We start from the raw sequence: 17,069 nt of genomic DNA on the forward strand, positions 1-17,069 counted from the left end.
GTTACATGTTTTGGTTTACAGAGGAGGTCTAGGGCTAGAATTATTGCTCTCGCTTTAACGTTCGCAGTAATACCTCACATGTGTGGTTTGAACACCGTTTTCATATGTGGGCGGGACTTACGTAAACTTGTAAAAGGAATATGGCATGATCGGACCTATTTACAGTGAGATATGGGGTCAATAAGACCCCATATCTCACCTCTAGGCTGGGAAGCCTAATATCAATAAAATAAACAAAACGATCCTGGCTTCCCAGCCAAAAAGGGGCCGTTAATTTGAATGCAGAGACCGGGCATGACGTCATAACATCGCGCCTGGTCTTCCGAACGATCACAGAGACTCCGGGGACAATCTGGTCCACCGGAAATCTCTATGGTATCATCCGGGGGCCGGCGGATCCTGTGACCGACTCACCGGTGGAAGCAGTGAGTTGGTACAAGCACCGGAGGGTGGCGGGAGGGGGGTAAGAACGATCAAGCGGCGGAACAGCCGCTATGATCGTTCTTATGGTGCAGGGAATCGCCGGCTGAAAATGCTGATATTTGAGCGATGTCTTTGGTGTCAGGCATCATTCAGATATTACACCACAAAGCACACAACATCATAGGATGTAGTATGGGCGACAAGTTGTTAAACATAGTTATATTTCAGTTTTCTGAGAATATTCGTGTATTTTATCACCCCACTAGCTTTTATGCTGTTAATAAAACATCCAGTTTACAACATGTATTTCTCTAGGTGAGTTCAACTGCACCACTGCAATGCAGAAGTTACTAATTTCTTTATTGAGTATGAGCTTAGTTGAAGTTTGTAGGGAATCATTGGTCATAGCCGCATTCATATTTAGACTAAGCTTGCCTATTCATTTCTAGAATATACCTAATGTCAATTGTCATTACTACCACACAGCTCTCATTGATAAATATACAATGGTATAGTGTATTCTAAAAAGGAAATAAAACATACATTAGATCGGGGCTGTTTTTATTAGTAGCTAATAGCTCTGCCTGCTAACAGAAAGAGTTGCTCAATGTAGAGTGAAAATTGTTAAGACGTTCCTTTTCTTGTAGTTATTCTTCAGTTATATTTCTTTTGTTCTGTGGCAGTCATTTGAGCTTGGTTCAGTAGTCAGAAAAAAAAGCATTGACAGTTCAATCCCATCTTGAAGTCTTTCTTCTTGTGTATCGGTTTCCTTCACTGTCAATTGCTTCATACAAGTCCTTTTTATTTTCCTCTGTCGCATGTAAATAGGCAATATAGGCAACACACATTGTTATTGTAAATAGTCCAAATGCCATTACTGGTTTGTTCTGTAAAATAAATAAAAATCAATGTTTAGTGAATACTATTGATGAAATTCATTAAACTGAAGAAGTGATGCTTAGAGAGCAGCTTTTAGATACATCATACTTCTGTGTACACAGCCTATAGCAGAATGCATTAACCACTCCTCACCCAGCCTACTGTAATAATAAGGCCAGGCAGGTGGTCCGCTATCTTGGGTGGACGTCGTAACATCCTCTCACTCATGCGCCACTGCACGGCCCCTGGGGCTGTGACCCATTGTGCTCACCGGACATATATACCATTGTACCAGGCCACTGTGCACTGTGCATGGCCCTAGTACTATGTGATCCCTGTGATCACGTCAGTTGTACACAATTGCTTTCATTCATAGCCATTGTGTACTATTGTGATACCTGCGATTGGTCACATTGTTGTTTATACAGTAGTCATCACTGTAAGGCCCCTTTCACATGACAAGCCCACTTGGATCCGCCTGTCTGTTTTTCAGGTGGATCCGGGTGGGCCATCCATTGACTCCTATGGACAGGCGGATGTCAGCGGAGATGTGTCCGCTGACACCTGCCTGCCATCCGATCCGCTAAAATTGGACATATGCGATTCAGCCATCCATCAGGTGGATCGGACTGGATGAGATCTAATGAAAATGGACATGCTGTCTGTTTATGTCCGATCTCTCCATAGGAATTAGCGGGGCTCTGACAGGCCCCTCCCTGCTCAGTGTGCAAAGACTGACCTGTCATCCACCAGCTCATCGGAGATCAACGGAGCGATCTCCCGCTGAGCTGGAGGACTCAGCTAAATGGATCCGCCCCATGTGGAAGGGGTCTAATGGACAATCATAGTGTGTGAAAAAAAAATATTCTGATCACCTTCCTGTACTGTGCTGGTGACGATATGTGTATATATATATATATATATATATATATATATATATATATACCGTATATACTCGAGTATAGGCCGACCCGAATATAAGCCGAGGCCCCCAATTTACCCCCAAAAAAACTGGCAAACTTATTGACTCGTGTATAAGCCGAGGGTGAGACATGCCTGTCCATCCCTGTGTGTGTGTCCGTCCATCCCTGTGTGTCCGTCCATCCCTGTGTGTCCGTCCATCCCTGTGTGTCCGTCCATCCATCCCTGTGTGTGTGTGTGTCCATCCATCCATCCATCCCTGTGTGTGTGTGTCTCCATCCATCCATCCATCCATCCCTGTGTGTGTGTGTCTCCATCCATCCATCCATCCATCCCTGTGTGTGTGTGTCTCCATCCATCCATCCATCCATCCCTGTGTGTGTGTGTGTCTCCATCCATCCATCCATCCGTGTGTGTGTGTCTCCATCCGTGTGTGTGTGTGTGTGTGTGTGTGTGTGTGTGTGTGTCCAGCCTACCTGTGTCCCGAGCCTTTGTCCCGAGCCTCCGTCCCGTGTCGTGCCTTGCCTTCGTCCCGTCCCGTGCCGTGCCTTGCCTTGCCTCCGTCCCGTGCCCTCTTCGTCGGCGGCCATTGTAAAATTCAAAAGCCGCGCCTCCTTCTTCGCCTGTGATAGGCGGAACACTGAATTTCCCAGCAGCCTGTGTTCCGCCTATCACGGACGTCGTATCATCCTCGTCCGTAGTACGAGGATGAGCGGATGCCCGTGATAGGCGGAACACAGGCTGCTGGGAAATTCAGTGTTCCGCCTATCACAGGCGAAGGCGGAGCCGGAGGCGCGGCTTTTGAATCATAGAATGGCCGCTGTCTGTCTGCTCGACACGCTGATCGAGTGGGCAGACAGCGATGACTCGAGTATAAGCCGAGGGGGGCACTTTCAGCCTCAAAAAAGAGGCTGAAAATCTCGGCTTATACTCGAGTATATACGGTATATATATAAAAATTATATATATATATAATGTAAAATTTTACTTCATTTCATAATTTTGCAAAAATGCACAACTTAAAAAACTCACCCTGCCTCTTGCTAAATGCCTTGTACTCTCTACTTTCTAAAAAGGGGTCGTCTGGTGGGTATTCATACTGTCTTGTCACTTCTAGGGCCTCAAGAAATGAGTACATCAGGAATGATCAACTTTCAAATATACATACCATAGATTATAGACTATACCTTTTACACAGACTAAATAATATACACCAATTTGGGTTATTTTTGACAAAGAAATGTAGCAAAATAAATGTTGCCCTATTTGTACAAATTTTATAACCAAAACTAAGAAAAACATTTTTGTTTTACAAAATTTTAGGTATTTTTTGTTTATATAATAAAAAAAACCCAGGCACGGTTCACACTTGTACGACAAGCAGCCCGACATGTGAAAATCAATGTTTCCCTATGAGAGCGGTCTTAACTGGTCCGACACAAGTAGGTCCAACTTTGAAAATGCTCCCTGCACTACTTTGGTAACACTTTGATCCTAGTTCAGCCCATTGAATATAACTGAAGTCGGATCACCGTCTTAACTGAACCAACTTTGGCATGTGATTTGTGCTCCAATGATTTTGAAGGGGAACTCCCTACGCCGAAAGAGGCATGGGGGGACCCCCCCCCCCAAATCCATACCAGACCCATATCCGAGCACACAGCCCGGCAGGCCAGGAAAGGGGGTGGGGACAAGCAAGTGCACCCCCCCTCATGAACCATACCAGTCCACATGCCCTCAACATGGGGGGTGGGTGCTCTGGGGCAGGGGGGCCCTGCACCCCCACCCCAAAGCACCATGCCATCATGGTGATGAGGAAAAGGGCCTCTTCCCGACAACCCTAGCCATTGGTTGTCGGTGTCTGCAGGCAGGGGGCCCCCCAGATCCCAGCCCCCCACGCTATATGAATGTGCATGTGGTACACTGTACCCCTACCCATTCACCTAAAAAAATAAAATGCAGTACACAGGTTTTTAAAGTAATTGATTAAGGCAGCTCCGGCATCTCTTCCAATTTATTTTCCATTCTGCGGCTCTACTGCCTCCTCCGCTGACGTCTTCTGCCTCTACCGGTTCTTCCCCACTGATGTCTTCTTGCCTTCTCCGGCTCTTCTCCCTGGTCATCTCACTCTTTTGCCACGTCTTCTCCACATTCTATCGGCATGAGGCGGGGTCACCAGGTGACGCTATCCGGCGGCCCGCCCCTTATGACGTCACCACCATCATGCCCCAGGCGGTGATGTCATAAGGGGTGGGGCCTTCGGATGACGCCAGCTCTTCTATGAATAAATTAATTTCAGTGTATCATAAACACAGAGTGGTACTGGGGATACAAACAGATGAAGAAAAACTGCCACATCCTATTGATTCGTATAGAAAAAAGAAAGCACAAGGGACTGTGGACTTTTTAGGCACAGTATTACAAAATTTGTTTTTTCGAAAATATTTATTAGAAAAAAACATATAAAATATACAAAATTCACAATTCCTTTAAAATTCCCACAATTAATATATAAGAATATTCTCAAAGCTTGCCGCTACCATATACAACCAAATAACTACAAGGAAACTTGGGATGTGCATATTCGTCATTCCATCATATGAAAGGAATCCAAGAGTAAAGTTAAAATCAGCAGAACGGTAAAATCATGATGTTATTGACTCAACATGTTGCGCGTGCATTCACGCTTCTTCAGGAGTATAAAAAAATTGTGGCTGAACAAGGAAGAAAATAATTGAAAAATTACATAATTATATATAGTATCTATATCACAAGAAACAATAAACAGAACAATCATTTGTATCGGCTGAAGTCAGCTCTTCTATATTCTTGACCACAGAAACGTCCTAAAGCAGTGCCTCACTGAGAAGTATGGAACCAGATAAAAACATGTAACACCACCCAAGAACCCCTCAGAAGGAGGAACAAGTAACCTTATATAGCTGCTTACAAAACCTTCTGAGGATACCAAAACAACTTTGTAAAACGTATTAAAAGGTGTGCACAGACGACCAGGTAGCTGCTTTGCAAACTTGAGTCACAGATCCCTGGTGGCAGAATGACAAAGAGGCACTAATCGCTCTTGTACAGTGTGCCATAATGGGGAATATTGGAGCCTGACACTTAATGGAATAAGGCTGGAAAACCTTTTGCCTGATCCATCGAGAAATAGTGCAGAGGAGGCCATCAGGATGCCTTTGTTTAACCTAGAGGTAGGGGATCCACATCTGAAGAAGAACCCCTCAGTGGAACATGATGGCCAGTGAGGTGACCGAAACCTCCCTGGCTGTAGCCCGTCTGAATGGTGCAAACACCTGCAGGGGGGAGTCAGAGAGACATGGACCAAGTCCCACTACCACCAGCATGTACTGTATAAGTCAGCCATACTAAAGAAACAGGGTCGGACAAAAAGGGCACACGGCTTCGCCAGCCAAGGCCACTCTAAGATAGCTGCTGGCCGTGAGGCTGCACCAAAATGGCTGCCCAAAAAAGGCTTCTCCAAAATGGTCATCTGTAAAGAAAAAAAAAAAAGTCTTCTTCAAAATGAGCGACTCCAAGACGGCACCGGCACAGGAATAGTGACCAGCCTCCACGTGCCAACCCACGGACCACTGCAGACATAAGGAACACCCAGTGAAGGCCTCTAACAAGAGAAGCCACCCCATACCTAGAGGGAAGGGGGGGTCAGAAGAACCAACTCGGGTGGCAGAGAGGCACTGCCATCCGCACGCCAATACACCTCAGAGCTGTCAGGGAAGGGCTGCAACATCCCAGGGGAGCGGAGGTGTCCTAGCAAGGATCAGCCAGCTCCTATCACATGGGAGGTGGGGGCAGAGCAAGGTGCCCAAAGTCCACAGCAAACCTACAGAGGGGGGAGAAGGGGGCAAGTGTAGCAGGGAGGGCATAGACATAGGCCATTATGCCTTGGGGGGGCAGACCCCGCTGGGATGAACAACCCATGGAGTACTCATAGCTAACCACCTGCGCTAAACAGGAGGGGGAAGGGGGATATTTACCCTCCCAGTGTGTGATATCGGGTATCACTCCCGAGACAGAACCACCTGCCACCAAGGTGGGGGGGGCTGTTGACCAGGGAAACATTGTATCACAAAGTCCAGGATGAGGCTGTCGCAGCAGACCAAGGGTGTAGCTAAAGGTCTGCATGCACTCACTGCCCAGGTTGGGGTGACTACTGGATATATATTATCCAGCATGTCATACATCCTGGCTGTTGACTGAAGATCTCCACAGGAAAGAAAGAAAAATAAGCCTAGTACACACCACTTTTTTTTTCGTTCAATCCAGCGGGTTATAGAGAAAGAAAGAACAAACAACTGGCAGCTCCGGTCAGGGTGGCTGTACTAACAATCCGATGTTAGTGCGTCAATCTCCCCTGCTGTTCTATTGTGTTCTGACAGGGGGACAGGCCCGATGCCAGAACACTCCAGTCAGCTGCTGGTTTTCCAGCATGCTCCTCCGACAGAAACCAACCGAATGACCAGCTACCATACACACAGGGCGAAGGAAGGCGTTTTTTTTTTTATTGAACCAGTCGACATTTGGCCCATGTGTACTAGACTTAAGGTTCAGTAGTGAACAAGTGTCAGCTTCTAGGCTTAACGTAAAAAGTGAGAGAATTTTCAGCAATTGGAAATAAGCTAGATTACTTTGTGGTCCACGTCTTCTTAGCGGGCACATAATCTTCCATCTCATGTGTGAGGAAGAGTATTATAAAAAAATTCCACCAGCATAGGCCATTGAATAGGTGAAATTTCAGCTGCTTGTTTGGCATCGGGTAAACTCTCTGCAAGAAAGCAAATTTCCTAACAGGAAGAAAACGCTCTAGCATCCATCCACGTCACACATATTAGCTTTGTGGGAGTAGTTTTCACACAGTCATGAGGTCTATCAGTGGCCTGAGCCACATTTCAGAAATGTCATGGATCAAAACTTTTGCTGTGGAAATCCAAGTCCACCTGACATCCCAGAGCCCTCAAAGCCCACCCTGAAACTGCCAAGTAGGTAGAAATTGGAGGAGATCTCCCCTATGAAGCCCAAGGCTAGGTTCACATTAGTGCATATGTTATTTCACATGATTTTCAGTGTGATTTCAGCGCGACATGGTACTTTTTTGATGCGATTTTCATACTGTACCTAGCTGTAGCCAATCACAGCATCACAATAGTAAGCAAGCCGTCATAAATGAAAGCAATTCATGACAGTTAAAACTATGGTTTATAACAATGATCATCACTGTTATAAGCATTAACATTGAAAAAAAAAAAACGTAATCACCCCCCATAGTTGTACAATGTCACTATGGTGACACTGAGCTACTCTGATGACAGTATAAAAATAAAAAATAGTAACAGGAAAAATGTTTAAAAAATAAAAGGTTTAAAATATTGAATACATTTTTTTTTTTTTTTAACATTCTGCCACCACTCAGTATCCCTTATCACCGCCACACCATATGATGCTTCTGTACTGCACTGATGACAGGACAACATTTAGATTTATTTATTTTTTAGGAAATTCTGAATTTTCCAAAAAATTGTGACAAAAAAAATTACAAAGAAACAAAACAAAAATTTGCCATACCTCTTATTAAATACCTTGGACTGTCTACTTTCCAAAATGGGTCATTTGGGGGGTATTTGTACTGTCCTGCCATTTTAGGGCCTCAAGAAATTAGATAGGCCATCAGTAAATCAGAGGTGATGCATTTTCAAATATACAAGGGGTGTTCAAGTCAAACCGGGCCCTTTAATTTTATAGGTATAGGATGCTAGCGTGATGGTACTAAATGCAGTAGTAAGTGGCAAGTGTGTCAAATTACAGATAGGCAGCGCACATGTCGCGGGCCAGTCCAGAGACCTTTAATCAAAATGACAGACAACAGTGTTGGGACAGCTCCACCATAGACTCCCCACAGCCAAATAAATGTTGAACAATTGTGTCTGCAGGTGAAGTGAGGAAGAGTGTTTTCTGGCAGAAAACGTGGTGTTATTCATGTGGATTTTAGGGGAAATGTTGTTTGCTCATACTGGTGACAATCAAAATTCTCAGAAATAACATTAACAATGTCCAGGAACCAGTCAGAACTTTTAGGGCCATCATTCCCTCTTGCAGGCCACCTGGGTTGTATTGCCCTAGGCTTAACCACAGGACTGGAACCCACTTCTGACTTCTCTTATGGCAATGGCATGATGGAATGCTGCGTACTAGTAGTAGCTGATAATTCTGTGTCCCCGGCATCACCATGGTCATGTCCAGCAACAGGTTTCTCCTCTTCATCCTCAGAAACATGGGCATCCTCAGTACTTGATTGTATACTGCAAATGCAAAAATAGTTTTAGTTTATTAGTAATACAACATTATTACACTGTGCCATATTGTAAGACCATAAAATATGAGATGCTAGCTTACCTTCTCATTTCTAGTACTGGTCTTAAATAGTCCAGTTCCTGGGTGCGCACACACACATTTTAGGTAGGTGTGAAAAAATGCTTTCAGAAATAGAAGTATTAAAACGTTATTTTTATCTATTGCCAAAATGGAAAGTAAATAAACAGAAGAGAAATCCAAATCAAATAAATATTTAGTATGGTCACCCTTTGCCTTCAAACAGCATCAATTCTTCTAGGTACACTTGCACAGTATGAAGGAACTCGACAACTAGGTTGTTCCAAACATCACAGAGAACGAATTACAGATCTGCTGAGGGCGTTGGCTGCCTCAAATCCTTCTGTCAATGTAATCCCAGACAGACACGATGATGTTGTATCAGGGTTCTGTAGGGGCCAAACCATCACTTCCAGGACTCTTTGATCTTTATGCCAATCACACATCTTCCTAATGGTATGGCATGATGGATAAGTATCTGCCTGCATTTCTCAGCATTGAGGGCACCATTGATCCTGACCAAATCCCCAACTCTATTTGCAGAAATGCAGCCCCAAACTTGCAAGGAACCTCCACTATGCTTTCACTGTTTCCTGCAGACACTCATTATTGTACTGCCCTCCACCCGTTCAGGGAACAAACTGCCACCTGCTACAGCCAAATATTTAAAATGTTGTCCTAGAGCACTTGCTGCCATGTTTAATGCACCTCAGTTTCTATGTTTTTGTGCATGGTTGAGTTGCTTGGCTTTGTTTCCATGTCAGAGGTATGGATTTTTTGGCTGCAATTCTTCCAAGAAGGCCACTTTTAGCCATACTTCTCTGGACAGTAGATGGGTGTGCTTGGGTCCCACTAGTTTCCTCCAGTTCTGTGCCGATGGCACTGCTGGACATCTTCCGCTGTCGAAGGCAAGCAAGCATGATGTGTCTCATCTGGGCCAACCACTGCATCTATGGTCCTCAACATTGACTCATTTCTTTGTGCTTCTTCAAAAAAGCTTGAACAGCACTTCTTGAAACCCCAGTCTGCTTTGAAATTTATTCCTGGGAGAGACCTTGCTGATGCAGTGTAACTACCTTGTGTCTTGTTGCTGGGCTCAGTTTTGCCATAGTGTATGACCTGTGAAATGAAACTGTCTTCCACAGCCTCAGTAGCAGTTTGGCTATTCCTCACCCAGTTTTAAGCTCCCTACACTGTTTCTCTTTCAGTTGATGATTGTGTTTCAACCTACATATGAAATTGTTGATCATTAGCACCCGCTTGGCATATTTGGTTAATCATACACCAGATTCTAATCCTACAAAATCCCCGACTTTGTGCACGTGTAAGTATTGATGCTGGTTTGAAGGGTTGAAAAGGGTGCAGGGTTCAGCTATTTTTCACAGGTTGTCCACATCTCACTTCCACCTCGCCTCAGCTCTGACCTTTGCATTACTCTCCCCCACCCATGAAAAGCCCTCATTCCCCACCACACTCCCCAAAAAGCTTCCTCGCATCTCACCTACCCAGCCCGGCTGTAGTACCTCGCAGCAGTGTGGGTGACTCTACCTCTCACTTGCAGGGAGCTCAATGGTTGGTATCTCTGCACCCTGGCACAGATGAGGATCGCAGTGCAGCTTACCATGTGATGCCACATCCCACCTATAACCACACTGCACTTTTCTTGTCCTCGCCGTGAGTTCAGGGCAGGTAGAGATCTGTGAAAGCCGATGAGAGGAAAGCTGTCTGTTGACAGTGGTGAGTGGAGGGCGAGAGCCAGAGTTCCACCACAATCTGACTGAAAAATTTACTCACTTTCCAATTTATAAATTGATAAAAACAAACAATTAAAATATATATTTTTGAAAGTATTCTTCCTTTCCAACATTTCTTCACACCTTTTGTAGTGTGTGTGTGTGTGTGTGTGTGTGTATATATATTTATATTGTGTAGTGGCAGCAGCTCCACTCCTCTCTGAGCTTTTGGAGGGGTCTGTATCCGTTCCTCATACACCTATGTCGCAAAGGAAAAACAAACAGAAATCATTTTTTTTTCTCTTTTAGGTACATAGCCACCAGTCATTCGTTTGCTAGTCTGCAATATGAGTTTATGGTTGGGAAATCAACAGTGAACTACATCATCTGTGACACCTGCATAGCCATACACTGTAGGATTTGCGGAAGGATGGACACATCTGGATCATCAAGCCAGAAGCTAGTGGCAGCGAATTCTTCATATATAAAAAATAAATAAAATGTTTCTCCTTTGTACTATTAGTGACAGGCCTGTCTTAATGCATGAGCAACCCTGGGCCCTGTCCAGGGCCTCAAGTGCATGGGGGCCCCATGATTGTCTTGCATTACATCATACTTGCCAACTGTCCCATATTTGCTGGGCCAGTCACGCTTTTTACTAAGCTGTCCCAGGATGGCCGTGTACAGAGCAGTGTCCTGGAACCTGTACTTTCCCTAAGGGCACCTGTGTGCACTCACTTCTGAGGCCTGCTGGCGCGTTTATTGACAAAGATAGCAGGACTCTGCTCTGCCCGACCCCCCACCCCCCACTCATGTGTCACTAGATTTGATTGACAGTAGTGGGGGCCAATCACTCCCACTGCTATCAATCTGTCCAATGAAGAGAGAGACAGCGACAGGAGTGGTTGCGCTCATGCACCTCACTGGATTGGATTGGCTCAGGTAAGGGGGGGTCTGCGGGGCAGCTGCAGTACAGAAGTTTTTTTCTGTGGCCTTTAATTTTAAAGGCTTAGACCCCTTTACCTGCTTCAATACTGGGAATTTTCACCCCCTTCTTGCCCAGGCCAATTTTCAGCTGTTGTCACACTTTGAATGACAATTGCACAGTCATGCAACTCTGTAATTAAAAATAAATTTTTTTTATCATTTTTTCCCCCTACAAATAGCTTCCTTTTGGTGGTATTTAATCACCACTGGCTTTTTTTATTTCTTGCTAAAAAAACAAAAAAAACAAAAAAAAAAAAAATCTAAGTTTTTCCTAGTTTCTATTAGAAAATTTTGTAAATAGGTAATTTTTCTCCTCCACAGATGTGCGCTGATGAGACTGCAGTGACTGAAAGGCAGCACTCACTGGAATCACTGATGGGCACTGTTGGGGCTGTACTGATAATCAGTGCCCCGATTATCTGTACAGGTCTCCCCTGTGAGGAAATGCCGCTGATCGGCTCCCCTCTTCTCACAGGCTGTCAGTGTGAGGAGAGGAAAGCCGATAACTGGCATTTCCTTGTTTACATGTGATCAGATGTGATTGGACACAGCTGATCACATGGGTAAAGAGCCCCTGCTCTTTACCAAGATTAGGGATGTGCCGCCTTCTCCGGCTACATGATAGCTACTGAATAGCCGGGAATTGCAATGCAGACTTCAGTAAACAGGTACATTATTCACGTCTTGGCCTGACTGTTTACATACTTTGTAGCCTGCTAATGTAGACAAATACAGCTACAACATATATAGCATATCAATGGGAAAAAAAATACCTTACGTTTCTTTACTCTTCTGAAGCTGAATAAGTGTCCCACGCATAATAAATGCAGGAAATGTCCACCCAGGCACTTTGACGCTTGTAGTGGTCCTTATGAAATGGGACACGGGTGTCGTACAGATTGGGGCATTCACGGATCTGGCATATCAGCTCCTCATTTTCAATGTCAGCTCTCTTGCCTCTTTTTGCAATGTTCTTAGCCTGGCAAAAGCAAATGTTGCTGGGGGGAGGAGACTAATTGGCAAAAAAAACAATGCACGTAATCGCATAAATACTGCATGTAGTTGCGATTTGGTTGCATTTCCATTGAAGTCTATGGAACATACAATCATGCTGTGTCACACCAAAGTAGCACCGGTATCCCAAAGTCACATTGCAGTTGCGTTGCATTGATGTGAATGGGGTTTCCATTGTCATACTATTCTGTACAACCCAAGTCACATCAGAAATCAGATTAGTGTGAACCAGGCACAGATCGCCCAAAAGAAAGATTTCCACCTCTAAAATAATTCTGATTGTTTAGCCATGACAAAAGAATTACCTATAAAGTTATAATTATTAATTCAGTGCTTACTGGTTTGATGAAAAGCTCAGGGTTGACAGCTCGGAACAGACTGGTCGTCTTTACACCTCTGAATCCAGGGGTCCGATAATCCTTCTCTTTAGGTGTATCATTTTTAATGTCTGAGGGCTCCGAGGGAGATGAAGACATTTTATCAGCTAAACTGCGATCTAGTATTAAAAACAAACAAGAACTCTGTGTTAAAATGAGCAAGCAATGTCTAGAAAATTAAATGTTTAGCTGTATGTGAGGTTTTTAATGTTTTAGCAGCACAATAGTAACCCCTTGCAGCAACCCACAGACTTCACATTGTTACAGGCAAGCTTATTGTCCAGAAAAGAATAACATGGTGCTTTGACTGCAAGCTCTAACAAGCTGGGCCCTCCGATTACTCCTGCATTGAATTGTATTGTAACTGTACTGTGTGCCCTAACGTTGCAAAAGCCCTGCTCAAACTGTTAGCGCTTTATAAATCCTGTATAACAATAATAATAGACATTTAAAACTTTCATTTGTGGCCATTCTTTAAATCTAAACTCTGCTTTACAGGGATTAAATGCTTGTTTTTGTCCAGGGCACTATTAAAAAGAAAAAAAAAAAAAACACATTTTTGCTTACCTTATACCTCGGCTCCTCTTCTCTATTAAGGATGAGGTCCGGCGTGTTTGAATACTCCACGTGCAGAGCCCACCAGGAAGTCGGCGCAGAGCTGCGCTAATCACAGGCAGCGAGACATTGCCCCGATGTGCGGCTGCAGAGATTGGACAATGTCTCACTGCCTGTGATTAGCGCAGTTCTGACTTCCTGGTGGGCTCTGCACGTGGAGTATGCGAACACGCCGGCGCTCATCCCTATTCTCCATGGGATCGGTCTCTTGCCATCATGTACAAAGCAGCACAAGTAGATCAGATTGTGAAAAGATCTAATTTCCTGTTCTGGTGACAATCAGAGAGGCTCTAACTCTTTCCAACTAATGTTACACTAAAGGCCAGGTTCACATATATTCGAATTGGACGCAGCTTTCCCCACATGTGACAGGTACCTGAGCGAGAGATCTCACCGTAGCAAGATCACTTGGAAGTTTGCCCCCCCCCCCACCTCCTCTTTCCCCTGCCTCTGGGACATTCAGAAAGCACAGCGTGCTTCGCGCATGCGCAGTAGTTAACCAGCTGTGAAGCCGCAAGGTTTCCCTAACAGATAATGGCTACGGCGGCAGCACCAGAGAGCCAATGGAAAGATCGGCTGGGGGGCCGGCGTCGCTGGATTACAGGACAGGTAAGTGTCCTAATATTAAAAGGCAGCGACTGCAGTATGTGTAGCTACTGACTTTTCACATTTTGCTGAACTCTACTTTAAAGTACCACTATACCCTCCTATCCTTCACAGCCAAAGAAGCTCCCATGTTAGGGCACATTCTCACGGGCAGAAAAAAAATGATGTGTTTAGATGCGCGCAGCATATAAACGCAGAACTATAGCAATCAATGAGCCCATACATACAGCTGTGCCTGCATAAACACGTATAGTATAAGCATTCATTGGAATAAAAGAAGAACTGTAGACCTCTGCTAGCCCTGCCAGCAAAAACCCATGTTCCATGCAGAAAATACACATATGCCCATAGCTTCACATATGCCAAAGGCCCCTTGCCCTTTGCTTAGTTTGCTCTGCAGTAGGGATGAGCTCAGGTGTGTTCGCATGGTCCACGTGCAGAGGCCCCCAGGAAGTCAGCACAGCTCTGCGCTAATCCACAGGCAGCGAGACATTGCCCCGATGTGCGGCTGCAGAGATCGGGCAATGTCTCTCTGCCTGTGATTAGCGCAGCGCTGCGCCAACTTCCTGGCAGGCTCTGCACGTGGAGTATGCGAACACGCCTGAGCTCATCCTTACTCTACAGGTGCCATGTTGCTGTACATGTGATCGGTTATGACACCAGACATTTGATGGTGTGACAATGTGAGGGCACAAGCAGCATGAAATGTCTTAAATCTGATCTAACAGTTACATCAGTAGGTTTAGTCACGGTGCAAAAAGTGTTAGCTGGAGTTCAGTTGTAATGTGTTAGTCATGTTCATCTAAGTCTGCTAGTGCATGTAACATTACCCTCCAGACTGACAATTCTACTGTCTCTATAGAACACACTTCCTGTCATCCAGATTGGGGACACCCTAAGACAGGAAATGCTTTACTGTAAAGATTAGTAGACTGCAATAGAATACATTTATGTTTTTGGGATTACTAGTGAGCATAGACATTCTGGAATGGTTTAAATTGATGTAAACAGTACATATTATGCCAGTTAATGAGTAAAATCCCAGCGTGTCCCTCTCCCTGCAATGTGACCCCTGTGTATACATTACAGAGAGCAGATGGGATCACACAGCCTTTCCATACATAGGCACAGAGGAGGGGACAAGAGAGCGCAGGCTCTCTATATCAATTACACAGCCCGTATATACATTCCCCACCTGAGAAAAAGACAGCTCAGGCTCCCTACATCACACAGCAAGACTGCACAGCAACATAGTCTCAGGAAGTTGTTCCTTCCTCGCAAGGACATTCAATATTACACGAGAATTTCTATTGTAGCTTTTTCCTTGTCTGTATTTTCGTTATGGAGACACCTGCTGGGTGGAGTGTGAACTGCAGCTCCTCGGGGACTGGAAATTGTGTTTGATGATGTTTAGTGCCCTGTATTTATATCCACTCCCAGTGATGTACTGTGTGTAGTTGAAACCAGGGGCGTTTTTTTTTTTTTAACACTGCTTATCTCATGCTCCTTTATTTGTCAAATGTACTTTTAGAAGTAATCTCTAAATTAAATATGATTAATAATAATAATATGTAAAAAAACAAAAACAGGAGGAGACATAAATGATGGCAGCTGATTGCGGGGGGCAGCAGCAGTCCTCCTGCAGTGGACCCGAACAGCAGGAGGAATCGATGTGGTCAGGCAGAGGGGCAATTACAGAAAGATGCCCTGTGATCCTCTCTGCAGCAGCTGAAAGCAGGTTTCTCTCCCTCCCGCTGAGTTTCAGCTGCTGCAGGGGGAGACACAGACACAGGGTATGAATCCTGTAATTGTGCTTCCCCCGTACTGATCCCCCTCCCAGTTCTGCCCACTTCTAATCCCCCCCATGTGCCCCCCTGTCACTGTGCTGCGCCCCCACCCTCCCATGGCACTGCCGGCTTCCCTATCCTGTAAAAAAACATTGTAATAAATAATTTTTTAAAAGTGCAAAAATAAAATCATTTTAAAAATGTAAACATTTTTTTTTAATTATACTTTTTTTTTTTTAAAGGATTAATTCACACGGGTTCCCTGCTATGTTTGCATCTGCTAATAATGATTTTTGTGTATTTTTAATGAATACAGGCTTCCAGGTAGGCTGTATGGGGCCCAGTGATTTCTAACATCAGCCCTGGGTGTCATAGAGCACCTACACAGCACTGAAAGTGTTGGTGTGTGCGTGTGGGTAGGAATTAGACGCCCTAGCAGACACTCTGTGCTCACTAATTACCAAGACTTAGCCAGGGAGCTGCAGTCATGTAACATCCATATTAAAGTAATTGTAAACCTGATCAGAGATCTGAAAAAAAGAAGTGTTGCTCTACATAAAAATGGCCTAGGCTATAAGAAGATTGTCAAGACCCTGAAAATGAGCTGCAGCACGGTGGCCAAGACTATACAGTGGTTTAACAGGACAGGTTCCATTCAGAACAGGCCTCGACATGGTCGACCAAAGAAGTTGAGTACACTTGCTCAGAGTTACATCCAGAGGTTGTCTTTGGGTAATAGATGTGTAGCGCCTGTACTCCTAACGAGTATGCGCTATATGTTTAAATTTAGTTTTTGCTCAAAACTGTAATGAGTTTTGTGACTAATTGTGCTAAATTGTACTTTGGCATCCATTTGGCTGGGCTGTCTAGAAGTTCTGCCTGGTCCTAGGTGGGGTTGTACACCTGTGGGAGGCTATAGAATGCAGTCTGGTTGGACGCATTGGGTACCAATCTCTATCTTGGAACCAATCAGTGGCCGCGTTTGTCTCACTGCATAATCCGGGAAGGGGTACTTAAGGTGCCGAAGTCACGTGGTTCTGGGTTCTGGTCTGGTCCGGTCCAGACAAACCTACTGGAACCTAGCTGTGCCTCTTCCGCTGCTTGAATTGGCGTGCGTTCCACCCCCTGGATCTCGAGAACCAAGCATTTGGACCAAAACGATGTGACCGGAATGCGCCTCGATGTACGTTTCGTCGTAATGACGTTGTCAGGGCGCTTCCTTTTCTTAATGCACCAACATGGACAAAAAATGTACATGCAGCATATTCAGTAGCACAGAGCATAGCAACCCAAGATAGTGTATCGCTGTATGTTGCACTGGT

The 17,069-nt window shown here is 44.7% G+C and overlaps 1 protein-coding gene across 1 annotated transcript; it reads right to left on the reverse strand.

Annotated features, from left to right (window-relative positions):
- Nucleotides 1-967: 967 nt before the first annotated feature.
- SMIM8 (small integral membrane protein 8) lies at nt 968-15,309 on the reverse strand. Its single transcript, XM_077487284.1, has 3 exons — nt 15,156-15,309; nt 12,701-12,858; nt 968-1,310 (listed from the first exon to the last, which is right to left on the reverse strand). The coding sequence occupies exons 2-3, from the start codon at nt 12,836-12,838 to the stop codon at nt 1,152-1,154; spliced, it is 297 nt and encodes a 98-aa protein (XP_077343410.1). The 5' UTR covers nt 12,839-12,858; nt 15,156-15,309; the 3' UTR covers nt 968-1,151.
- Nucleotides 15,310-17,069: the final 1,760 nt, after the last annotated feature.

This window comes from Lithobates pipiens, unplaced genomic scaffold (assembly GCF_037356315.1).
Source record: "Lithobates pipiens isolate NorthernLeopardFrog02 unplaced genomic scaffold, aLitPip1_a1.2 Scaffold_18, whole genome shotgun sequence".
NCBI lineage: Eukaryota > Metazoa > Chordata > Amphibia > Anura > Ranidae > Lithobates > Lithobates pipiens.